The following is a 15929-nucleotide window of genomic DNA, read 5'->3' on the forward strand; positions in this document are numbered from 1 at the left end:
GCCAGAAGATATCGGGGGGTGGGGTGGGGGGTGGGGGGATGTTCAACCGCAGCCGTTTGCACCCCTCCAGCTCTTCCCGGGGCCTTAGGGCGGGCAGTGCCCGGGGAGGGGGGCTGTCAGGGCTGTGCCATGTTGCGGTGGGTTTCCCCTCCTGGGGAAGGAGGAGGAGGCGAAGGAAGGGGGGCTCTTGCCCCCTGCGCTCCCCAGCGCTGGGGCCGGCCCCGGGTGCAAGGGGAGGCGGGCAGGTTTCGGCTGCCCGCCTCCGCCCCCCTTTCCCCGGGGCTGGCCGCCAGCCCCGAAGTTGCGGCGAGGCGGGAGGACGCGCGTCCTGTCCTTCCACCGCCCCCGTGCCTCCCCCCGCTGCATCCAGCCCCGCCGCCGCCGCCGCCCGGCCGTCCCGCCCGGGCAGCCCCGCCGGTCCCGCCGCCGCGGGGAGGGACGGGGAGGGGGGAGATGGCTGCCGGGGCCCGGCGGCCACCGAGACACCTGCTGCCACCGGCCCCCCCCCCGTGCACACCCGCTCCGCTCCCGCTCCCTCCTTCCCCCGCTCCCGTCCCTGCCTCCAGCCGCCGCTGCAGAGCCGCCGCCGCCGCCGCCTCCAAGGACGAGCCGGGACCGACGGCGGCCGCTGGACCCCCCCGCCAGCCGCGGCGGGGAGCGAGCCTGCCCCGGGGGGCTGCCCCGGAGGAGGAGGAGGAGGAGGAGGTGGAGGAGAGGGCTGGGAAGAGCCGAGCCCCCGGTGGGAGGCGCAGCCCCGCCGGAGCCGCGGGGCATGTAGGCACCGAGCCGCGGCGGTCCCGTAAGTACCGGGCGGGCTGGGGGCAGCCGGGGCCCCGACGGGCTCACCGCCGCCCCGCCACCGCCGCCGGTAACTTTTAGGGATGGGATGGGGGGGGGGTTTGGGGGGTCGGGGGGTTGCCCTGGCCATTCCCCTCTGCCCCAGCATCCCCGAGAGCTCCCGCTCCCCGTCCCGGGCAGGGGATGGGAATGAGCCTTAATTCTGGGCGCTGTGCTGGGGGGTTTTTGGGGGGGTGGGAGGCAAGAAAAAGAGAGGGGACCTCCCTGGGTGCCACCAGCCCTGTGTGTGCCCCCCCCGCCACCTTGCGTAACCCAGCGGCAGGCAGGACACTTGGCGTTTATTTTTGGTTAATCCATATTCGACCTTTTTAAGCTGCGTTTCGGTGCGTGCGTCTGCGGGGCCCTCGCCATCGCCCCGGCCCGCAGCCCCCGGCCCGCAACTGTTGCTGTCGGAGGCGCGGGTGAGGAAGAGGAGGGTGGTGAGGAAGAGGAGGGTGATGCTGGGTGGTGGCAGATGAAGGTTGAAAGGAGACGGCGCTTGCCGGGGGCTGCCAGCGCTTCTCCCTCTCGAGTCGTCCCCCCTGCGTGGGGACAGGGATGGCGACCAGTTGGCTTTGGGGAGGTTTTGCTGCTTTTGGGGGCTCTGTCGAGGTCTCCTTGCCCCACAGGGGTGTCCCCCATCTGGTCAGTGACAAGCCCTGCCACAACCCAGTGCCCTGCCCAGTGCCCCCCATCCTCCCCACGCGGATCCCATTAGCTTCGGGTTTGCTCTGTCCTTTCTGTCCATCGGCAGCCGCTCCCCCTGCCCTGGCGCAGCCTGCGCCTTCCCTGTGGTTTCAGGCTCAGAGGCTTTTTTGAGGGATAAGGTTTCTCTTTCTCCAGAGATATTTTGCATTTTGAGGTTTTATTTCTTCCTTTCCTGAGGTCAAAATATCTGCATGAGCTCTCCCCCTCTCGGAGCAGGGGAGGGAGGGATGGAGGGAAGGCAAAAAGGAGGTTTAAAATTAGGAGCAAACTTTCCCTGTTGCATTAAAATGCCATTTCAGGGGGCGGTGGGAGGTAAGGGCTCAATCGGTGCCTTTAGCAGGAGGTTTCTGTGCGTGTTTGGCGTATCAGGTAAAGCTGTACCTAGGAAAGGGGTTAACCTGCTCAAAACCAGCCCAAAGCAACAAAACCCGAATGCTAAAGCCACTGAGCAGCTCCGCGGGTGTCCTCTGGTCCCCGGGGAGGCTGCTGGGAGGTGGCATTGCCGTGCCTGGGCTCCTGGCCGGGACCACCGTCCTCCTGCTCTAGCCTGGCCACCAGCCCTTCACCCAGCTGGAAAAACCTCCCTTTTGGGAAGGCGCTTTCCCAAGGGAGCAATTCTGCAGTGCTTGCTACAAGAGGTTGAAACGTGGATTTTATTTTTCTCTTTTTAAAGTCCGTGGGGGCTTTGCTGTGTTGTGCCGAGCCCAAGAGCAGCCCCGGCACTGGCAACAGCTCAGGGAAGGGCTCGGTTCCTCCTCTACCTCCACCAGTTTCCTGCAATTTGCCTTCCCCACCCTCGCCCCCCAAAAAAACCACATTTTCCCGCACCCCTCTGGCTCGCCCCTTGGAAAAACAGGCACGGAGTTGGCTGGGCTGGAGGAGCTGGCTGCTCTTTGCATCCTGAATCCGGCCATTTTGGAGCAGCCCTGGCTCCGACCTGCACACGGAGCCCCTGCCAGCCGTGGGCTCGCGGGCCCTAAACCCCTCCATCCTCCTCCGCAGCCACCAAAAGGGCTGCAGCGAGCAGCTCGGCTCCAGCCGGTGGCACCCAGTTCCTGGGAAGGATGGAAATTCAGTCTCCTGGTTGTCTCAGCAATGGCTGACCGATGTGCCATGCCCGTGCCCACCTCCCCTCTGCCATCGCCATCGCGCTCCGGCGGCGAGGGACGGGGATGCTTTCCACCTGTGGCTCGGTCCAGTGGGAAACCAGTTGGCTCAAACTTGCCCCCAGTTGCAGATGGGAGTGGAGCAGCCCCTTCGGCGGCAGTGCTTGGCATCACGGGAGGGCTTTGCTTGGATTGCTCGGTGCTAGAAGAGGCTCCCAAGCACGGGGAAGAGCTGGGCTGAGGAAGAGGACGATAAGGGCCTGGGATGGGTGAGGTGCCAGGGCTGGCACGAGCAAACCCGATCAGTCACCACGAAGGCCCAGAGTATATTTAAACGTCCTTGAGGAGGGCTCAGATGGGCAGAGCTGCTGGGAGAGCGGCTCTGTTTGTTTTGGGTGGTGCGTTGCTCCCCTTCCTCTCTGCTCGGGTAGCTGATGCCGGATTCCCGATGAATTATTTATCACGGGACTAAAAATACTTGGGAATTCACAGCGAGGAGCGGGCAGCGCAGGCCGCCCCGCCGCCGGGCTGGCCGTGCTGGAGCGTGGGACGCTGCCAGCATGGCATGACTCACCCGCCGCCCTCTCCGGCCAAGGGGCCCTGGCTGCGGCCATCGGTGCGGCGGCGTGGCTCCTGCGGCTCGGCCGGCTGCGATGCGGGGCGGTGGGAGGGATGCAGCCGGGCAGGGAGAACCCCCCTGGGTGATGGTGGGTGCTGGGGGTGGATGATCTCCTGCTGAAACCAATCTGGCCGAGAGAGATGCTGCTCTGTGAGCATCAGTCCCCAACTGGGTGCCCGAGCCCTCCCAGCACCCATGGGGTGCAGGAGGGGACGTGGGACTCCTGTCCCCTGTCTCTGCAGAGGGGACAGCCCCGGTGCTCAAATCTGCACCGAGCAGCTCTTGCAGGGTGCCCAGCCGGGCAGTCGTTGGGTTTATTTCCTGCGTTTTCAGTCCAACACACCGGCGGCACTTTTGCAGCGTGCCGAGGGGTTGTCCATCACTGCGGCTCGGAGGGGCGCTGGGGTGTGGGTCCCCGGGGCAGCCCAGACCCCAAAACCATCCGGGATTCAGCAAGGGGCTCCTCTGGCCGTGCTGAGGATGCGTTAAGCAACAGCAGCTTTTAATTGCAAGTGACGTTTCCGAGCACCAGCTGGCATCTTGCTGCATGGAGCGACACCGGCGCGGGGCTGGTGCCACCGCGGAGGGCTGCTTGTCCCCCTCCCTGCTGCCCAGCGTGGCACCAGGGCGATGGCCCTGGGGGCAACAGGGCTTGGAGGGGCTCGGATGCCCCTGGTCGCAGGTCTCATCATGGGTTGGTTTTGCCAGTGGGCTCCGAGGAAGGGGTGAGCTCCAGCATGGGGGTGCGTCGCCGTGGGCAGGGACGTGTGCCCCCCGCGCGGACTGCCACCCCACCTGCCGCGGGCTGGGCACCCACAGTCAGTGGGGAATCGGGGACCTGCAGAGGGGACGTGCCCAAACACCCCCCAGAGCCTGGCTTTGGGGTGCAGCCGGCAGAGACGCAGCGTGGTGGGTGTCCCAGCCGGGTGGGCAATGCCAGCGGGGGCCACGCACCGGGGGTAAGAAGGGGGAAAGCTGAAGGATGGTGTCTAGGGGGGAAACTTGGAGATAAGGAGCCAGGCGTGCGCTCTGGTTGGGATTTGGGAAGTGGCAATGAGGGGGGCTGGGGCAGGGGATGGGCAGGGAACAGGCAGGGGGACAGGCAGGGGACCGGCTGCTCCGGTGACTGTGCAATTTGCAAAATCCCAACATGGGGGTTGCAGATCTGAACCCTCCCTCAAGGGCAAAGCCTTGAAATATTGAAGGTGGCTGTCAGCTGTGGAGAGAGGCACCAGAGAGCTTCCAGCTCCTCCTGTCACCTCTCGCTGCTGTCCCTGTCCCTGGCCGAAGGGGCGATAAGGAGCATCATAGCAGTGATGGTTTTCGGAGAGGGGATAGGGGTGGGAGGGCAATGGGCTGGGAGAGGGACGGTGGTGGTGGGATGGAGATGGGGTGGCGGTGGGAAGGGGCGGACTGGCTGGGAAGGGCTGGGGACAAGGGACATGGCACTGGGGTGTACGTTGTGGGGAGCAGCACCTCTATGACCCCCCGGAGGGGCTGGGCTGGTGGGTACAGCCCCGTGGCCATCCCTCCACCACGTCCAGCCTCCAAAGGATGAGGATCCCCCTCTCCCCCTGGGGTCAACCCACCCTGGTGCTGCCCCAGGGCGGTGGGGAGGGCTGGGGTGAGCGGGGCCGGGGGTCCCGGCAGGCGGCTGGATGCGAGGGGCTGTGTCCCGTCCTGGCAGGGACGCGGCGGTGGACATGGGCAGAGCGCCGGCGCACACTCTGCTACTGTCGATGGTGCTGGGCTGCTCGGCTGCCTTCACGGACCTCCTGCTGCCGGGCCCCGAGGAGCCGGTGGTCAACGTGGCCGTGGTGTTTGGGGGCACGTCCTACCCCCTGCACATCCGCTCCCGCCTGAGTCCCCAGAGCTTCCTGGACATGCCCCTGGAGATCCACCCCATCACCGTCATCGTCAACAACACCAACCCCAGCACCCTCCTCACCCAGATCTGTGACATCCTCGCCAGCCACAAGATCCACGGCATCGTCTTCGAGGACAACGTCGGCACGGAGGCCGTGGCCCAGATCCTTGACTTCATCTCCTCCCAGACCCAGGTCCCCGTCATCAGCATCAGCGGGGGATCTGCTGTGGTCCTGACCCCAAAGGTGAGGCACTTGCTGGGGTTTATTTCTGGGAGGGTTGGGAGAAATGAGGGATTAGTAGAGAGGGGTAGATATGGGATGTGAAATGCTGGAGGGCAGAGGAGCTGCTGGGCTGCAGCGCGGGGGCTCTCAGGCAGGAATAGGCAGTGGCTGTGGCAGTGTGGCCGACCGGGGCGGTGGAACGTGGCGGAGACTTCAAGGAGGGTCCTTGTTGGTGGGATGGGGGAGAGGACTTCAGTGCCCTGTGGAGGGACCTTCCCTGGTGTCCTGCTTCCCGTCCCCTCCAGGCTGTGCCCACCATGGGGTGCCGGGGTCATGGCGCCGGGGCTGCCAGGGCAGCGGCAGGGTTGGCACGTCCCCATTCTCCTCCCTCGCTGCCCTGCCGGGGCTGGGTCCAGCCCTGAAATGGCCGAGCAGGCAGCATGGAGAAGCCTCGCTTGGCTGCAGCAGCGATCTCAGGTGCACCATGGGCCAAAACAGGATTTTTGGCTTCTCTGCTCCTCGCTGGCATCAGGCACTGTCACTGTTACCTGCCTGCCGGGGAGCACTGGCGGCAGGGAGAGCTGGAGCCCGGCTGGAGGGCGCTGGGTGGGCAGCGATGGGCTGCGGCGAGGCTCCCGTCCCTCCCAGGGAGGAGATTTGGGTTATCTCCTCCTGGCTGCTCGTCTCACCCTGCCCAGCCTGGGCACCAGAGGGGTCTTGGTGCTGGCTCCTTCCCATGGCAGCAGCCCCTGGGGTGGGGACCCTGCTGCTCCTTGGGGCACTGGTTTCATGCTCTGCTTGCCCAGAGGTTTTGGGGTCTAAACCCCCTGGATGGCACCTCGGCAGCCCTGCCTGCACTGACGGGTGCTCCCAGACCACCCCGAGCTGCTGCTCGCTGTGGATGGGTGGCAGTGGGTGCAGAAGGCTCAGGTGGGTGCAGTGGGCTCCGGTGGATGCAATGGACTTGGGTGGGTGCAGAGGGCTCGGGTGGGTACAATGGACTCGGGTGGGTGCAGAGGGCTCAGGTGAAGCCCCAAGCAACTAAAAAAATAGCCATGGCTTTGCTGTGGTCTGGGTGTTTTTCTGCAGCTTTCTCCAGGGGTTGGGTATTTTGGGGGCAGTGGAGGGACCTGTCTGAAGGCTCGACCTCCCCCTCCTCCTCTCCCAGGTCCGAGGTCCCCGGCAGCTCCCACTGCCTGGCCGTGACTCCCCAGGTCTCACCCATCCGGCTGGACAACCAGCCCCATTGGAAAAACTACTTCTCTGGAGGTGGAGGGGATCTGGGTAGCAAAACCCTGCTGCCTGCACGTGACCTTCTGCAAATGCCATTCGCTGAATCATTTAAGGCAGAATCAGATCAATTAAGGTTTGCTAATGAGAGGCCAGATGGCCGGGGAGGTGGGGCGGGAGGGAAGGAGCCGCGCAGGCTCCGGCAGCAGGTAGCGAGTCAGAGCTGGGATGGGATTTACGCTCCTTGCCCCCCTCCCTCTCCTGGTTTAAGGAGAAATTGTTGGTCTCCTTCGGAGGATGGATGAATTTTTTGGTCAATAAGCTGAGAAATGGAGGAGAGGCCGCAGGGATGAGGTTCCTTGGAGACCACTGGTGGATCAGTCCCATTTTGGGTGTCTCCAGCCCATGGACCATGCCAGTTCGTGGCTCCCTCGAACCCTTCATGATGGCAAATTCAAGGTGGCTTGCACAGGTGCAAGAGACCTGGACCATGGTGCCGGAGCAGCCCCTGTCCCCTTCTCCTCCCGCAGGAGCCCGGCTCGGCTTTCCTGCAGTTGGGTGTCTCCATCGAGCAGCAAATCCAGGTGATCTTCAAGGTGCTGGAGGAATACGACTGGGGCTCCTTTGCCGTCATCACCAGCCTCTACCCGGGCTACAACATCTTCCTGGAGGTCATCCGCTCCTTCACGGAGGCCAGCTACTTCGGCTGGGAGCTGCAGGAGGTGCTCACCTTTGAGATGAGCCAGGAGCGGAGCAGCTCCAGGACACAGCGGCTCCTGCGGCAGATCGATGCCCAGGTCATCATCGTCTACTGCGCACGGGAGGAGGCCGAGTACCTCTTCGCTATGGCGGAGCAAGCCGGCCTTGTGGGGCCGGGCTATGTCTGGATCGTGCCCAGCCTGACGGTGGGCAACATGGAGGTGCCACCCTCCTCCTTCCCCGTCGGCCTCATCAGCGTGGTGACGGAGAGCTGGAAGCTGAGCCTGCGGCAGAAGGTGCGGGATGGGGTGGCCATCATTGCCATGGGGGCAGCCAGCTTCTTCCAGGCCCACGGCTACCTTCCGGAGGTGGGACGGGACTGCCGGGCTCCTGCCGGGGCCACTGCTGCCAACACCAGCTTCTACCGGTGAGGGCCAGGGACCCACTGGGGCGGGTGTGAAATGGGGGAAACGGAGAGGGAAGGGGCATGGGAGGAGGATGGAGCTGGCGGGCAAGGAGGCGATGCTCGCTGTGGGCTGCAGCTGGTGGTCCATGTTTCTCATCTGGCTTTGTCCTGGAGCATCTCCCCACAGCAGCCCTTGCTTTTTCCCGTGCTTCTCTGTGACTCGGGACCCACGGGGGTCTCAGGGGGGTTTCACAGCTCTGCTTTGCAGTGCAGACGTGGCACCTCGGGGCTGCCGTGGCACTCTGTGCACCCTCAACCCTGCAGCGGTCCATCCTCAGTGCCTCCTTGCTGGCAGGGCTTTCTCCAGCTCCCCGCTGCTCCTTGCGTAGGGGCTAAACCTGGTCCCCAACTCTCAGCCCCACGTCTCTCCATGGGACCCGTGGCAGCCTGGCTGGAGCTGGAGGAGGAGGAGGAGGGCTGTACGGGGCTTATGGGCGCTGTGTCCCACCAGGCACCTCCTCAATGTGACGTGGGAGCACAGGGACTTCTCCTTCAATGAAGGCGGCTACCTGGTCAGGCCCACCATGGTGGTGATCTCGCTCAACCAGCACCGGCTCTGGGAGATGGTAGGACCCCCGGGCATCCCGGGATGGGCACAGCAGGGGGGTGGCTGGGCAGGGTGAGCCTGGGGCCATGCACAGGCTGGGGTCCCACCCTGGGGCAGGTTGTCCCATGCAAAATCCATGGCTGGTACCAAAAGTACCCATGGCAGCATGATGGGGCTTTGCCAAGAACTGTTTTTTTTCCCCTGTGATTTGGATGAAAAATTCCAAAAGAGGCAAAAATGCAGCTGCCCACCTCTGGAGAAGAGCAGCCAAACACCTAGACCTGAAACAAGCTGCGCAGAGGGTTTTTTTTCTAGTTTAAAAGTATTTTGGGTGAAGTTTGGTCAGGTTTGTGCTCACCTAAGCTCGGTGCTTGGGGCCCAGGAGGAAACACCTTGCCCTGTGGTCAGTGGGTGCATGGGGAAAGGGATGCTGAGATGGGTCTCACCATGGCTGAGCTCCAGCCTAACGAAGCTCCGGGAGAAACGAGCCCCGAAGGCGCAGGGCGGGTGGACACGGGACCCCACAGGACCCCCAGAGCCCCCCGCCGGGGTGACGGTGTGCTCTCCCTTGGGGGCAGGTGGGCAAGTGGGAGAAAGGCATCATCCACATGAAGTACCCGGTGTGGCCCCGCTACGGCTCCTTCCTGCAGCCCGTGGCCGATAACCGCCACCTGACGGTGGCCACGCTGGAGGAGAGACCCTTTGTCATCGTGGAGAACACGGACCCCAGCACCGGGGTCTGCGTGCGCAACACCGTGCCCTGCCGCAAGCAGACCAACTCCTCCCAGAGGTGAGCAGCGAGGATGGAGCTTGGCAATTTTGGCCACCGGTCCCTGGGCACGTGGTGTCCAGGAGGCACCAGGGTGCTCCGAGCATCTTTGGTTGGTCCAACCCATCTTCCCCACTGTGGTTTCAGTGGCGATGGCCTCGTGGATCCCTACACCAAGCTGTGCTGCAAGGGCTTCTGCATCGATATCCTGAAGAAGCTGGCCAAGGCGGTGAAGTTCTCCTACGACCTCTACCTAGTGACCAACGGCAAACACGGCAAGATCGTCCGCGGGGTCTGGAACGGCATGATTGGTGAGGTAGGGGTGGGCATGGCTCGGTCCCCACCTTTGGCCCGCCCTGGGGGGCACCGCTCAGCTTTCCTGCCGGAGACGGGGTCAGGGTGTCTGCGGTGGGACGCTGGGCAGGGGACAGCTTGGGATCAGCTTATGGGCAAGGCTTGGTGGAGGAGAACCCCACAGCTCGTTGTGTTTATGTCACTGGTCATTTAAGCAGCTAATATTTAAAAAAAAAAAAAGACAAAAGCCGAAGTTGGAAATGCTGGAGATGAGGAAATGCCTGGGGAAGGTGGCCTGGGTCCCTCTGCCTGTCCATCTGCCCATCCCGAGACCATCTGCCCCTTCCCCAGGTGTACTACAAGCGTGCAGACATGGCCATCGGCTCCCTCACCATCAACGAGGAGCGCTCCGAGATCGTGGACTTCTCCGTGCCCTTCGTGGAGACGGGCATCAGCGTCATGGTGGCCAGGAGCAACGGCACCGTCTCCCCCTCTGCCTTCCTGGGTGAGCCGTGTGTCCCTCCGTCTATCTGTCTGTAGGTTCCGACAAATGCAAATTAGAAATATTGTTCCGTTTTAATAACTTTTAAGGGAAAGAAAGCCTAAGTCATAAGGGAAGGAGACGGTGCTGCCGGCTTTGGGGCTTCCTCCTCCCCCCGCCTGAATAATCCTTTTATTACGGAGACGGAGGCTGGGATCTGAGGTTTCCTCCTCTTCATTACGGGGAGGTGGGGGGAGGCGAGGTGGGGATTGTGGGGATTTGCCAGCTCTGAGCTCTGCCCTGGGGACCCCTTCTCTGCCACCGTCACCAGAGCCCATGGCTAAGCCGGGTGTAGGAAACCGCCGGGGCTAAAAGTTTTATTTAATGAGTTTTAAAAAAGCAAAGCTGCAGTCTGGGAAGGGGAGGAGGCTGGCCAAGGTCATCACGAAATTCAGCCTGAGCGCTCAGGCAGAGCTCGAGGCTCTCGGCAAGGGCACAGCGGCGACGTCCCGGCTCGGCTGGAGCCGGGCTCCCACGTGGGGAGGGGGTGGGTGGGTGCGGGTGGCTGTGGGTGCCAGGGATGCCGTGGGGTGCAGGACATCACCAGCCTGGGCATGTCTTCCCCCCTTCTGTCCCCCCCACGCCGTGGGGCCCGACCCCCCCACCCTGAACCAGAGGACACCTTGACCGACCTGGGGGACAGCCGGAGCATCCCGCCGTGGTTCGGCAGGGCCGGGGTCCGCAGACCCCATGCTGCCTCCCGTGCTAATGAGCCGCATCCCCATCAGGGGAGGCCTCTCCTCCCTGACAGCGAAGGACACGCTGACAAATGGACCTCGGCAGCCACATGTCGAGGGCTCGGATGCATCCCCACCGCTCCGTCCCAGCTCATCCCAGGCAGGCGGTGGTTCACCACCCACCCCAGCTCCCCAGGGGTTCTCCCAGGGGCTGAGCGGGGCCAGGGGGCTGGTCCTGTGCCCGGTGCAGGCTGGAGCCATTGCAGGGGACAACCCGTCATCCCACGGGAAACCCTCCCGCTGATGCCGGGATCTCCCCATTGATGAAAGCCTGATTTTATTTAGAGAGGGAAGTGTGGCTGCATCCCCTCGTCTCGCAGCATCCCTCTTCTCTCCTGATGTCCTGTGGATCTGCTCGCCCACGGTGCCGCCAGCCCCCGTCTCCTCTCTGAGGAGGGGCAATATTCAGGAGGATGAGCCCCATCCATCGGCGAGGGCTCCTGGGGGTCCCCGGGGGGCATCCCAGGGGGCTGACGGGGTCCCGCTTGCCTTGCAGAGCCCTACAGCCCAGCCGTGTGGGTCATGATGTTCGTGATGTGCCTCACCGTGGTGGCCGTCACCGTCTTCGTGTTCGAGTATTTCAGCCCCGTCGGCTACAACCAGAACCTCACGAGCGGCAAGAGTGAGTGGGGGAGGCAGGAGCTGGGGGGACAGACACGTCCCCAGCCAGGCTGACGGCTGTCCCCTCCGTCGCCTGTCCCCGCAGGGCCGGGAGGTCCCTCCTTCACCATCGGCAAGTCGGTGTGGCTGCTGTGGGCTCTGGTCTTCAACAACTCGGTGCCCATCGAGAACCCCAAGGGCACCACCAGCAAAATCATGGTGCTCATCTGGGCCTTCTTCGCCGTCATCTTCCTCGCCAGCTACACCGCCAACCTGGCCGCCTTCATGATCCAGGAGCAGTACATCGACACCGTGTCGGGGCTGAGCGACAGGAAGGTGGGGCTGATGATTGGGCTGGGATCCCGAAACAATAATAAGTTTTTCTGGGTGCGGAGAACATGGAGGGGGCTGCATGTGACTGCTGGCCGGCTGGGCATGGGTGGGTGGATGGAGGGCTGGCTGCGGGGAGGGGGGGACATGCTGGGGACACGCTGGGGACACGCTGGGGACACGGCAGGGACATGGACTCTGTGTGATGCCACTCCCCGGGGCTCCCCGTTGCAGTTTCAGAAGCCGCAGGAGCAGTACCCCCCCTTCCGCTTCGGCACCGTCCCCAACGGCAGCACCGAGAGGAACATCCGCAGCAACTACCCCGACATGCACACCCACATGGTGAAGTACAACCAGCGCTCTGTGGAGGACGCCCTCACCAGCCTCAAAATGGGGTACGGCTCCCCCAAATGGGGCATGGCTCACCTGGGTCAGGGGTACGGCTCCCCCAAATGGGGTACAGCTCCCAGAGCTGGGGTACACCTCCTCCAAATGGGATACAGGACTCCCAAGTGAACTCCGGCTCCCTGGGATGGGGTACGGTGCCTCCCAGATGGGGTAGGGCTTCCTCAAGTGGGGTACAGCCCCCCCAAGTGAGATACGAGCTCCCCAGGCTGAGTATGGCTCCCCCAGCTTCCCTGCATGGGGTACGGGCCCCCCAAACAGGGTACAACCCCCTGCAGATGGGGCACAGCTTCATACATCTCCCCCCAAAAGGGATGCAGCCCCCCCCAGATGGGGTATGGCTTCCCCAAAAGGGATAGAGCCCCCCCAGGTTGGGTACTTCCCCCCCAGGGGGGTTATAGCTCACCAAGATGGGGCAGAGACCCCCAAAGAGGACACCACCCCCTCCAGATGGGCTACAGCTATCCAAAAGGGGTAGAGCTCCCCCAAAAGAGGTACAGCCCCCCCCAGAAAAGGGCTGGCAGCCCCCGCCCTCACCCTCCCTCCCATCGGCGGGGCAGGAAGCTGGACGCCTTCATCTACGACGCGGCCGTGCTCAACTACATGGCGGGCAAGGACGAGGGCTGCAAGCTGGTGACCATCGGCAGCGGGAAGGTGTTCGCCACCACAGGCTACGGCATCGCCCTGCAAAAGGACTCGCGTTGGAAGCGGGCCATCGACCTGGCCCTGCTCCAGTTCCTGGGAGACGGTGGGTGCCCGGGCGAGCTTCTTGTTAGCCCTGTCCCCATCCTCACCCCACCCCTGCCCTGCAAATTAACCCAGGGACCAGGGCTTTGGTCCCCAGACCCTGTGCAGCCCCCACGGCTCCTTGCAGGAGGCCACTGAGGGGCTTCTCCACCGGCTCCTTTCTGGGGACGTTAAACCCAGCAGCATCTCTCCAGCTGGGTGCTGGGAGGGTCAGTCCCTCTGTGGTCCCTCCTCTTCCTGCAGGCTGTAAAATCCTGGCGATGGGCATGCAGAAAAGCTAAGGGTTAGGAGGAGAAGCCCGGGAAGGGGACAGCGAGCACGGCTAGCTGGCATCTGGGTGGGGGACAGAGAGAGGAAAGGGCCCTGGAGAAGGACAAGTGACTGGTGGGACCCTCAGGCCAAAGGGCAGCAGCAAGGACCAGGCGATAACAGCTCCAGGGGCTTGGGGGTGGCTTTCTCCTCCTCCAGCCACGGTGGGGTGGGGATGGGCAGGGGCTGTGCTCGGGGAGATGATGCTCAGGGGGGCCATTTTCACCCCCCGCCCCGCTGTGCATGTCTGGCCCCAGGCGAGACCCAGAAGCTGGAGACGGTTTGGCTGTCGGGGATCTGCCAGAATGAGAAGAACGAGGTGATGAGCAGCAAGCTGGACATCGACAACATGGCTGGGGTTTTCTACATGCTGCTGGTGGCCATGGGGCTGAGCCTGCTGGTCTTCGCCTGGGAGCACCTCGTCTACTGGAAGCTGCGTCACTCTGTCCCCAAGTCCCACAAGCTCGACTTTCTCCTGGCCATCAGCAGGGTGAGTGATGCTGCCGAGGGCTCTCGAGGGGCCCAAATGTCCTCCCACGGTGTCGTGGGAATGGGCAGGGCTTGGGGGGCATCGTCCCTTTGACCCGCACGGGAGGGACTGGAGGTGTTCGTGCTGATGTGAGAACAGCTTTCTTGGCTGGGGAGAAAAGGCAGGTTTTGGGGAAAGGGCTCAGCCCTGGGAATGACCCCGCATCCGTATTAGCATCCCTGGGGAAATGGGTGACGGAGGATGGTGTCACCCACCCTGGCAGTGCTGGGGATGCTGAGGAGGGGACACGGGTGCCATCAAGACATTTCAGCCTCAGCAGCATCATCTGGGCTCGGCAGGGCGGGTTGGTGGGTGCAGGACCCCAGTGACCCCGCTGATGGTGAGGGTCCCCCCTTCCCTCCACAGGGCATCTACAGCTGCTTCAGTGGGGTGCAGACCCTGGCGAGCCCCGGGCGGGCGCCCACGCCTGACGTCACCGCCAGCTCGGCCCAGGCCAACGTGCTGAAGATGCTGCAGGCGGCCAAGGAGATGGTGTCGACGGCCAGCGTGGGCGGCTCGCTGGAACAGGCCACCCGCACCATCGAGGACTGGAGCAGCCGCAGTGAGCACCTCCAGACCACCTTCTCCCTGAGGACACCCCAGCTCGTGGTGCAGAACAGCACCGGTGCCCACCGGGCCCCCTCCTCCGGCCCGGCCCCCCCTGAGAGGCTGGGGAGAGCCTGCGCTCCCAAGGGTGCTCCCCTGGGGCTGCCACTGCCCCAGCCCATCCCCGTGGACTCCCGGCTGCCTGCAGAGAAGTGGAGAGGGGCGAATGAGCACGTCCCCCGCCTCCTCCACCCCCTGAAGTTTCGGGGTGGCTGTGTGGGGGATGAAGCCCTCCCCGGTATCCCCCACCTCCTGGTGAAGACCGCCCCGGGGGGGGATTTTGGGGAGCAGGCACTGGTGGGGAACCACATTGGGGCTCCCCTCCCGCCCCCCACATCCCCCAGGGACCTTCCACCACCGGACATCTACAGGGAGCACAAGCAGCCGGCGGGGCGAGGGAACCGGCTGCAAAACACCCCCCTGCTCCAGGGGGACAGGGGACACGGGGGCTCGGGGACGCTGCCCCGGCTGCTCTCGGCGGAGAAGAGGCGGGAGGTGGGCAGCCCCTTCCTGCCTCCATCCTGCCCTCGTGGAGCCTTCCCGAAAGGCGCCAGGACTTGCAGAGCTGGGGTCCAGCCGGCCCGGCTGGAGGCTGCGGTGATGGAGCAGGAGAAGCCGAGCCGGCGGGCGAGCTCGGCCAGGGTGCCCGGGGAGCGGGGCGAGAAGCGGCGTCCTGGGGGGCTGCGACGCTGCAGTGCTGCCTGCCGGCCCGCCCGTGCCAATGTGCCCGATCTCTTCCCCGAAGCCGAGGCCGGCTACGGCTGCGGCCCCCGCTGCCCACAGGTCGCTGGCCGGCTGGCACCACGCTCGCCCGTGGCCAGGCTGCCGTCCTACCGGGAGGCTTGCTGGCAAAACCCCCGCGCCACTGCCACCGTGCCAGCGTGCACGCCGTACGCCTGCATGAACTCCTACACCAACCTGCCCCTCCACCTGGGGCACCTCTCGCCCCGCGAGCACCCTGGGGCGCCGGCAGGCTGCGGCCGGGGGGCCGGGCACTGGGACAGCGGCTGCAGAGACTGCGGGAGGCGCGGGGAGCCGGCCTTGCTGCGGCCGGCGGGGACGGAGAGGAGGAACACGGTGGTGGCCCGCGGGGTGATGAGTCCCTGTGCCGGCGGGTCCTGGCGGCGGGTCTCCAGCCTGGAGTCGGAGGTGTGACAGGGGGCTGGGGGGGTCTCTGCACCCCTCTGCCTGCCCTTTGCCTGGGCGTCCCCACGGGCCAGCCAGCAGCTCCCAGCTGGGCTTCGGCCTCCCGCGGTCCTGCACCGCCGTCAGCGGGATGCTCCAAGCAGCTCGGTGAGGGCCGTGCGCTTTGGGGGGTCAGAGGAGCCCGGCGGGGGCCAGGGCGCGCTGGCTTGGGCTCTTCCCGCAGGCAGGGCTGGCATCGGAGACGCCAAACTCATTGCCACTGTGTTGCCGTCACATTTTGGTGTCATTCAAGGGACTCGAAACGCCATGTCCAGGTCATTAAAGAGACATTTTCAACTGGCTGGGGCCCCTTCTTCCATCCACCAGCAACAAGCCCGGGGCTGCCCGTGGCTTTACCCCCTGTCACGGGGATGCTCGTGGTCCTGTGCACCCTCTCCCTGCTCGCGTCCCTTCACTGCTGAGCCCCGGCACAGGCTCATCGCACCGGCGGCAGCCAGGCAAAAGAAAATGGCAACTCATTAAACTGCACTGAGGGATAATTACTCAGGAGCCATCAGCCTGTGCCGAGGCTGGAGCCGAGCACCGAAGCCGGAGTTACTGCACCCCGCTCGGGT

The 15929-nt window shown here is 64.5% G+C and overlaps 1 protein-coding gene across 1 annotated transcript; it reads left to right on the forward strand.

Annotated features, from left to right (window-relative positions):
* The first annotated feature begins 695 nt into the window (after positions 1–695).
* GRIN2C (glutamate ionotropic receptor NMDA type subunit 2C) lies at positions 696–15654 on the forward strand. The gene is made up of 13 exons (XM_087750656.1): positions 696–799; positions 4958–5381; positions 7121–7716; positions 8207–8321; positions 8881–9092; positions 9219–9387; positions 9717–9870; positions 11140–11265; positions 11350–11579; positions 11808–11968; positions 12539–12726; positions 13292–13524; positions 13930–15654. The coding sequence occupies exons 2-13, from the start codon at positions 4974–4976 to the stop codon at positions 15322–15324; spliced, it is 3987 nt and encodes a 1328-aa protein (XP_087606782.1). The 5' UTR covers positions 696–799; positions 4958–4973; the 3' UTR covers positions 15325–15654.
* The last annotated feature ends 275 nt before the right edge of the window (positions 15655–15929 follow it).

The sequence above is a fragment of the Nipponia nippon genome, unplaced genomic scaffold (assembly GCF_047370975.1).
Source record: "Nipponia nippon isolate SJK-2023a ecotype South Korea unplaced genomic scaffold, ASM4737097v1 scaffold_14, whole genome shotgun sequence".
NCBI classification, from domain to species: domain Eukaryota; kingdom Metazoa; phylum Chordata; class Aves; order Pelecaniformes; family Threskiornithidae; genus Nipponia; species Nipponia nippon.